This window comes from Suricata suricatta, chromosome 6 (assembly GCF_006229205.1).
Source record: "Suricata suricatta isolate VVHF042 chromosome 6, meerkat_22Aug2017_6uvM2_HiC, whole genome shotgun sequence".
Taxonomy (NCBI): domain Eukaryota; kingdom Metazoa; phylum Chordata; class Mammalia; order Carnivora; family Herpestidae; genus Suricata; species Suricata suricatta.
The window spans coordinates 69675283-69684958 of record NC_043705.1 but is presented as its reverse complement, the minus strand read 5'-3'; the positions used below and the strand labels follow the sequence as shown (position 1 = coordinate 69684958).

Here is a 9676-nt window from a genome sequence, read left to right as displayed (position 1 = left end):
TTCTAGATCATCAGCTTGAGGGCTTCACAGAACAAAAAGAATAAAACAGTGCTCAGGTGCCTTCCCTAGAATTCTAATTCCATCAGGGTGGGGTGGGGCTGAGGTGGTATTTTTTTTTAAAGTTCCTACTTTTAATGTTAAGAACACTTAGAATACTACTGAGAGAGATCAAAGAAGCCTAGAAGAAAGGAAAAAGTGTGCTATAGTCTTCAAAATAACTGAGGATTATAAAGAGGTCAATTCTCCCTAAACTAGGTGATCAATTTAATATGATTTTATGAAAGGACTAAAAAGATTTTTCATTTTTGAATCAGACAAACTTGTTCTAAATTTGTGTGGGAAACGGAAGTTAGCAAGAGTAGCCAGGGAATTTCTGAAAAAGTAAAGTGTTGGAAAGGGACCAGTCTGGACAGATATTGACTTTCACCTTAGTAAATGAAATAGATTGGTCAACTGGAAGATGAAAAATGTTCTGAAAGGACCCAAAGGTAAATGAGACTTTAGAATACAATAAAATGGCATTTCAAATCAATAGAGAAAAAGATGATTCAGTCAATAAAAGGTGTTATATAATGAAGTGGCATTAAAAAATTTTTTTTTAATGTTTTTCATTTTATTTTTGAGAGACAGAGAGAGACAGCACCAGCAGGGGAGGGTCAGAGAGAGAGGGAGATACAGAATTCGAAACAGGCTCCAGGCTCTGAGCTAGCTGTCAGCACAAAGCCCGACATGGGGCTTGAACCCACGAACCATGAATTCATGACCTGAGCTGAAGCCAGACACTTAACCGACTGAGCCACCTAGGCGCCCCAAGAAGTGGCATTTTTTAACCAATGGGACAAATGTTGATTTACTCAATAAAAGGTCCTTTGGGTAGCCATCGTAAAACAACAAACTGAAGTTAGATCTCTAATATGGACTACAATTCAGGTGGGGCAAATATCTAAGGGCAAAAATAAAACTCTTAAAGAAGTGGGGAAATGAGGAATTCCATTCTGAATATGTATGACATAAAATCCCAAAGTCATAAAAGCAAAGACTCATAAATTTGATTGCATGAAAATATACATTTTTACAGGTTGAAAATATACCAATTTCCATAGATTAAAAACCCCAGAACTCCATCAAAAGACAAATTATAAAAAGAAAAAATTTGCAGCTTCTCTTATAAGAAACTAATATCTAAAAGCATACCTGAAGCAAAAAAGACCAACAACCAATAGGAAGATAGGCAAATAATAGAAAGTTCACGTAAAGGAAATTCAAATGGCTATTAAATATATGAAAATATAATCTATCTTACTCACAATTTTAAAAAGTTAAAAATAATATATTTTTTATCTATCAGGTTGGCAAAGGATGTGAGGAAGTGCATTGCTTGTGAGGATTTAAATGTGCACAACTTCTTTAGAGGTAATTTGCTGTAATTTTGCTAGATACAGCCCTGCCCCAGTGGTTTCACTTTTAGGTCTTTTAAGTGGGAGAGAAAAACAGAGCAAGATGCAGAACATTTTGTATAGTAAGCTGGTTTTTGTGTGGGGGGAAAATACAAAGTTTGCTTATAGACACATGGCGTGTCTTTAAGAGGATGCTTAGGAAGGTGGTTACCAGTAGTTACACCAGGAAAGGGACCTGGGAAAGGAGGGAGACTTCATGCTCATTGTTAACTCTTTTGTGCCTTTTGAAACTTGTGCCTTGTGCATATGTTACCTATTAAAAAAAACAGTAATAAAGTCAATCATATCCAAGATCTGTGTAACATAAAATACTCTAAACACTCCCACCACATACACCCAAATGGTCTGTGTCCCATCAGATACAAATAACTCATCAGACACCATCAGATACACATAGATAACTATTTAATGGTTTATAAGAATACTAATTGTTAAAATACTCTATATTCTATATTATTCAGAGGAACATAAACTTTATATTATACTACGTGCTTCCATCTTTTTAATACCTCAATTAAGTTGTTAAAAGTTGGTAAGAATGGGGGCACCTGGGTGGCTCAGTCAGTTAAGCATCCAACTTTGTCTCAGGTCATGATCTCATGGTTCATGGGCTCTGTGCTGACAGCTAGCTCAGAGCCTGGAGCCTATCTTCAGATTCTGTGTCTCCCTCTCTCTCTGACCCTCCCCTGCTCATGCTCTCTTTCTCCCTCTCTCTCAAAAATAAATAAAACTTTTTAAAAAGTTGGTAAGAATGAGGTCTTGATAGTAATCATTTTTGAAAATACATAATTCTATAATGGTTCATATTTTAAAATACAATACGTTCTTAAAAAATTTTTTTTAATGTTGATTTATTTTTGACAGAGAGAGAAAGGGTGACGGAGCTTGAGAGTAGGGGGCAGGGTAGAGGGAGACACAGAATCCAAAGCAGCCTCCAGGGTCCAAGCTTTCAGCACAGAGCCTGATTGACATGGGGCTTGAACCCACAGATGGCAAGATCAGGACCTGAGCCAGAGTCAGATGTTTAATCCACTGAGCCACCCAGGTGCCCCTAAAATAGAATACATTCTTTATCAGTAAGTATTAGAACGAACAAAAATTAATCATGGTTTCTTAGCATGTTGCTCTAGAACATTATTTCTAACTTTCATTCATATATTTTTTGGATTAGAGTGGGTGTTAAGCCACTGATCAATTGCACTTTCATACTTCTGTGGTTCTTTCAGCCAGTCCTGATGCCACCTGAGGTTCCCTATAACATTGGAATAGTTTTGCCCTACACTTTGTTTCCACTTGAGAAACTGCTCTTTGTTATACTGGTGGACAGAAGCAGAAACCTCGGGGTAGTTGACAATGGAGCGAAGCTTTTGATCCAAAGAATAAGTAATCTCTGGAAATTTTGTAGCAATATTTGTTAGTTCATCTGGATCTGAGGAAAGATCTGAAAGAAAAAAATTAAATACCAGTCAAAATATTTACCTGCTACAGAAAAATTGGTTAGAATGTCATTACTCTCTGACAGACAATGTATTTTTATTTACAGTTCCTCTTAGTATAATAAGATGAAAGACAGTATAAGTGGTAAAATAATATACCCACAGTTAAACACTCCTCTAAATGCACGTCCAGATTCTCTTCCTACCACCGTCCTCCTGTCCCAATAATTTTTCTTATCCATTCCTAGATGGCAGAAATAGTCACACTCTTATCACTAATAAGCTGTCTTAGCCCTCATTCTTCCTGGTTTTGATGCTTTGCTTACTTTGACATACAGACAAAAAAAAAAATAGTAATTTTTATATTGCCCGTTTTCAATAGCCCCAAACTTGCCAGATGTAAGAATTCTTCATATGGTCAAGTCCTATTTTTTTTCCAACTTCACTTACTTCTAGTTTTCCATATATTTTAGCATGGTATGCTTGGATTTTTGAATGTTAGATTTGTCAATACTGTCCATTGAGCAAATAGCCATGGAAATAAGAATGTATCTCAACTGCTAATATCAAGAAAATAATGACAAATATTTCAGAACGTAATTGTCCTTTATACCTAGGTAAAAGGAAGACAGAAAATATAACTGGGATGCCAATCTAATTGGAAAAATACCAAGTCAAAGATCTTATGACAATTTACTTGAGATAATAAACCAACATTACATGTTGAGGGGAGAAAACCTCTATGGGCCTATTTGAGTGCATTTGCCAGAAGAGCTCTAAAGACACGTGTGACCTTGTTAGGTGACTTCAGATGACACCTCTTTGGGAAAGGGAAGCAGTGAATACACCCTAGAGAATACAGGAAAGGGAGGCTCACTCACTGATCCTTTGTCACATCTGCTTTTTTGCAGAGCATGGGCAATGAATGAGCAAGAGATGCCCATTACTCATCAGGATGAAAATTTAAGGACTTCCTTTTGAAGCCAAGAACCTCCTGCTCTTAGAGCTAAGGGGAGAAGTGTAGGCCAATCAGTTTGGTCCCTGATAATTATTTGGAGTTAATGATTTTGACGTTTGTAACTGGAAAGGAAACCTAGGGAGAAAAGAATATTAATGATGGTGAATTTTTGTGGGAAAGGGGGCAAAGGATGAGTAAAGCCTTAATTTAATAATGTTGCTTTTAGATTAATTCATAGAGTAGTGAAGCTAGCAGGCATCTTTGTGGAATGGAAGGAGCACGGATTTTGAAACTTAGACCTGGGTTAAAATCCTAGTCCTGCCACTTAGCTCAGAGACTTTGCACAGGTATCTGCGTCCCTTTAACCCCTAGTCTTCTCTATAAAATAAGGATAATGGTTTCATCTTGTAGAGGTCAGGGAAACATTAAATGATATATATAGAATGTCAGGCTCCATAAGAGGGGTTACTCCTCCAGAATAGCTGAAAGCAAGGTATAATGAGAGGGTGATGATTACTGTTTGAGACAGATAAGCACGAATATGAGAAGAAACCTTGCTCAGAGACTCAGATCACAAGCCTTAGGGCACTTGCTGTGGATTCAGATGACTTGCAAAGAAGCTGCACCCCACATGGGCAACCATTTGTAGACTGTCCTGGCATGAAAAGCAGAAGATATTCCTTTATTTAACCACAGATTACTAGATCTCTTGAACAACACTGTGTAGGTCAACTTGTGCCATATAATACTGCACTTAAAAAAATGTGTCAACAGATTTACCAAAGAGTTGCGGCAATACTGAGATCCCATCGGAGTAGGCTATGTACTTCCACTGGTCAGTCCGAAGCATGTAGGTGGAAGCGTTCACATTGCATCCGTGGAATTCACTCAGAATCCAGGGTGGATGGAGGTTTCTGAACTTATGTTCATTCTTAAACATTTCTGATGATAATGGCAACAAAGAGTATCCACTCAGGCTCTGAGGCAGCACAACTCCAGCAATATCTATGCAACAAAATAACACAGTCTTGTAAAATAACTTATTCTTTCATTAGTTGAAACATTCATAAATGACATCATCAAAGGTTGCAGACACCAAAGACCATATATGGATTTTGCAAACAGATTGTGTAGGTCCAAAGGCTTTCTTCACTAGCCATGTGACCTTGGGCCTGATTATAACCACTCCAAAATGCAGTCTCCTCATTTGTAAAAGGGGAATAATAATCACACCTGTACTTCAAAGGCTTAAATTAGGTGTAAATATGATAATTATGTAAAATTCTGAGGACAGTGCCTGATAGGAAATCCTCAGCAGATATTATTTAATCAATCCTTTATTTCTGAATGATAAATAATAATAGTTGCTTCTCACATTTGTTCTACCAGATATTAATTTGAGCTATATGAAAAGGGGTTTAGTAGTCATACATGTTTGCAAACAAGGATTTAAATTAAATAGGTAATTTTTTTGTACATGTAGCTCATAAATCTTTAAGGGCAGTATGCCATGTGTCTCAAAGTTATTTGATCACATAGCATTTTACTCTCAAGTAGCATCTTTGGGGGCTTGTATTTTGCAGAACATATGTTAGAAATCCTGGATTATACTGATTTAGGAAAAAATAATTTATTTTTCCCTTATCAAATATAAACATACAAAGCAGTAGCATGACCGATGTCTAAATTAAAAAGAAGTATTTTGGGGACACCTGCATGGTTCAGTTGGTTGAGCATCTGACTTCGGCTCAGGTCATGATCTCATGGTCCATGAGTTCAAGCACCACATCAGGCTCTGTGCTGACAGCTCAGAGCTTGCTTTGGATTCTGTGTCTCCCTCTCTCTCTGCCCCTCCCTCATTTGTGCTCTGTCTCTCTCTCTCTCTCTTTCAAAGTATTTGGCACAAACAGTCTTTTTCCTATAGAAAAATTACTGTTAATTATGGCTGGGTACTTGGGATAGTTCCAAAATGAGTTTGCAGTAGCCTCTCTACCCCTTTTCTAGTTTCCATGTTCCATTTTTTTTTTTTAGGTATAATTAAATATTTTCAATAAAAACTAGGAAGTAATGTCTGTAATTCTAGGAGTTAAACAAAATTGAGTAGGAAAATTAAGTTGACTGTAAGTACTTGAGGAAAAATAAGTTAACTAAAGAAGAATAAGGAAGTAGACAAAGACCTACATGTTTTACATATAATGTAATTTAAAAATCTGTATCCTCGATTTCCTTGGGAGGGACATATTATATGTACTAATCTTCTGCCAACCAATCATAATCATGGACTTTTTTTTTTTTTTGAAAAAAAAAAAGATCAGAGATAACTGGTTAGAAACAAAAGGAGCAAAGACATTAAAGAGGATGTGTGTGAGACAAAGGGACTGCCCAAGATAGAACTCACTTGGGCTACAAGGCAACAGGCTACTACTGTGAGGTCTACCATGAGGAACGCAAGTCTGGAGGACCAGGCTGGGTCAGGCTGGTCTGCAGGGCAGCCATCAGGTGGCACTACCATCAAGGGATAGAAAGGGACAGAAGAGGACTTGAAAGATGATTGGGAAGCAGGGACCAACTGGTATATACCTAGGCCTGAGAAGTCCCTGTATTCAGCATTTTAATAACTGTTGGTACTTAGTAATACCCTGTTTTTGGGGTGCCTTGGTGGCTCATTTGGCTGAGCGTCTGACTCTTGATTTTGGCTCAGGTCATGTTCTCATGGTCCTGAGGTCAAGCCCCGCCTCAGGCTCTGGGCTGAGTGTGGAGCCTGCTGGGGATTCTCTCCCTCTCTCTCTGTTCCCCGCTTTGTAAGCCCACACGCACACACGCGCACATTCTCTCTCCCTCAAAATAAATAAACTTAAAAAAAGAAATACTTTATTTCAGGTTTATTCTTAGCCTAATTTTCCTAAAGAAGCTTATAAGACTGAGAAAATTTACATGGGTCTCCTGTGTTTATGAGAAGCAGTAGCAAATTGGGATGAGTCCATTTAAGTATTTTTTAAATTCATTCAGTAAACTCGTTGCTGTTCCAGGTGAAGGAAAAAACAGAGGACAAGGCAGATAAGCTCTCCTGCAGCTTATCTTCTAACATGGGAAGACAAATAAACGTGTCAGGTGGTGCTAAGTGCAATGAAGAAGAATAAAGCGGAGGAACAGAGATGGAGAAGGATATTGAATACGTGTTCAGGTGCTGTTTTATATAGTGTGTTCAGGGAAGGCCTCTCTGAGGAGGTGACATTTAAATCCTGAGGAAGGGCTAGGCTGAGTTCTATAGGTATCTGGTGGCGGGGAGGGCATCCCCCCCCAGGGAATAGCAAGTGTACAGACCCGGAGGCAGGAACCTGCTTAGTTCGTTTCCCAGACACCAAGGAGCCCTGAATGGCTGGGGCAGAGTAAGCGACAGGTGAAATGGTAAAAGAGGAGCTAGGAGAGGGAAGAGATCATGTTGGAATCCCAAGTGCAATGAGAGATTTTGAGTTTTTACTCTGTGTGAAACAGGAAGCCAGTAGGGGATTCTGAGTAGAAACATGACATGTCTGATGTTGACTACCGCACGGTGAGATGAGCAAAGGTGGTGTGAGCAGGAGGGAGGCACTGGGAAGCTACCGTAGGAGTCCAGGCAAGCGAGAACAGGGGCTTATTCCTAATCTGTTAGCAGGAGTATAATACACCTTTGTAAACTGGTGAAGGATAAAAGCCACGTCGAATAGCCACAGCATTTAATAAATACTTTACATACATATTTATTTATTTTTCTGTGCCTCAGGAAACTGGGTATTCATTTTTCATATATTAATGATTTCCTCGAAAGCACTTTAGTTTAAATTGCCTTTCAAAAAGCTCTTTGATCTTTGCTTCAAACTATTTTTTGTTTTTTTCTTCTTCTGGAAAAACTGTCATTCTAATTACATTTTAGTAAGTTCCATCTTTCTTGGCAGCATAAGCAAGATTAAAAGTAACTGCAGGATTATTAATGAAGTGCCTTAAATTTAAAATAGTAAATAAATGGAGGGAAATGCAGATCTGGAACTACATAATGGTCTCCTGAAGAGAGATAAGATTATATTTCTTCCTTTTTTAAAAAAAAAAAAGTTTATTTATTTATTTATTTTGAGAGCAAGACAGAGGGAGACAGAGAGACAGAGAGAAAAGGAGAGAGAGAATCCCAAGCAGGCTCCACACTGAGCATGGAGCCAGACGAGGGGCTCCATCCCATGACCATGAGATTATGACCTGAGTGGAAATCAAGAGTTGGAGGTTTCACCGACTGAGCCACCCAGGCGCCCTGATTATATTTCTTCCTGACCATATGAGGAGATAAAGTTTCCGACTAGTATAGCAAAGATGGCAACTGTGCTCATCTTTGAGGGCATACCTAAGAATAAAAAATACTAATGATGATAATGTCTGCGTCTAATTGTTTGCAATGTTCCAGTCATTATTCTAAACTATGCACTACCCACTATTATTTATGTTTTATTTTATTGATAAGAAAACTGAAGACCACAGATGTTAAGTCACTTGCCCTAGGCTAATACTGAAGGACAAATTTGAATTCAGGAAGTCTGACTCCAGGATCTCTGGATTCCTCAGTACTACAACACAAGTCTTACTTTACTGTAGTTATTCAACTTCACAAAGTTTTTAGGTAAAAAAAAAAAGTCTGTGTAGAATGCTTCTCCCAAACCTCCTTTCAGATCCTGTAATAAGGACAGGTTTGCAGTTCGAATCCTTAGCAATTAAGTAGTCTTTCAAACACAACTGCGTTTCTACGTAATTATATTTTCACAATCCAAAAATCATGGATTTATCTCTTATATGAGAGGAAGGCAGGTGTTTTACAAAAAAATCCAGTATTAAAAGAAAACAATTCATATGAAAATAAGTTTAAAATGAAAATAATTTTAATTTACCTTTATTTCTAGCTGAACTAAAAGATGTTGATACTTACAGAAGAAAATATTGGGGGAGTAATTTTTAAAGAATAATCTATGAAATAGTATCAACTTTAATAGTATAAAGACTTCTTGTTCTTAAAAATGTCACTTTTCTGCCAGTATAAGAAAACGATAATGTGATAGTATACCATAAAGCACCTACTGAGATAAACAGACTAAGAATACCCTTTCTACTTCATCATAAAATATCATTTTACAGAAAAGAAAAACTCTTTAAAATACCTTTTATATTTTTCCAAGTTTTTATTTAAATTCCAGCTAGTTAACACAGAGTGCAATATTAGTTTCAGGTGTAGTTAAAATACTTTTAAAAAACTATTTGTATATTCAGACTTTTAATAAAAACATTGTAGCCTCTTAAATTTGAATAGCCTCTTCAAAGTAAGGTAGTTTTATTAAAACAGGAAACCCAGTTGGTTTTTCCTATTGAAATCCTTCTATTTGAGGTTTTTTTAATCACCATCTTTTATATGATATTTATGAGATCCATAGACTGGATGGAAAGAGAAGGTCTGGCTTGAGGCTTTGATCTAAGAAATTTAATCCCATACTCTGTGTGTAATTTAGATTCATACAAAATAATACATCTATGGTTAAGCTAATAAAGAGAGGGCCTTTGGAATTGTAAGAATAAATTGTTTTATATCTATTGTAAACTCCTAATTGGTTAGAAGAATCACAAAATAAGAAGTGCCTTGTAGATATGCTTTCCCAATTTGTGTATGTTACTTATTAAGCAGAGGTGAAATGGAACTTACTGTCCCTACAAGTCTAATTTTTTAGTTAATTTTCATTGAGGCAGCTTTAAACTCTTCCAGCACTGAGCAATTTAGTTTTAATTTTTTTATATTATTTTACTTTTTTTTTTTT

General features: G+C 37.0%; 1 protein-coding gene across 1 annotated transcript in view; it reads right to left on the bottom strand.

The window, feature by feature from the left end:
• Positions 1 to 2440: 2440 nt before the first annotated feature.
• The window catches only part of ARSK (arylsulfatase family member K), a 43863-nt gene continuing 36627 nt past the window's right edge, over positions 2441 to 9676 (bottom strand). The window contains exons 7-8 of the mRNA XM_029941347.1: positions 4632 to 4856; positions 2441 to 2898 (exon numbers count right to left, since the gene is read on the bottom strand). Coding sequence (XP_029797207.1) covers positions 2609 to 2898; positions 4632 to 4856 — 515 coding nt within the window. The 3' untranslated portion in view covers positions 2441 to 2608. The remainder of the gene's footprint in view (positions 2899 to 4631; positions 4857 to 9676) is intronic.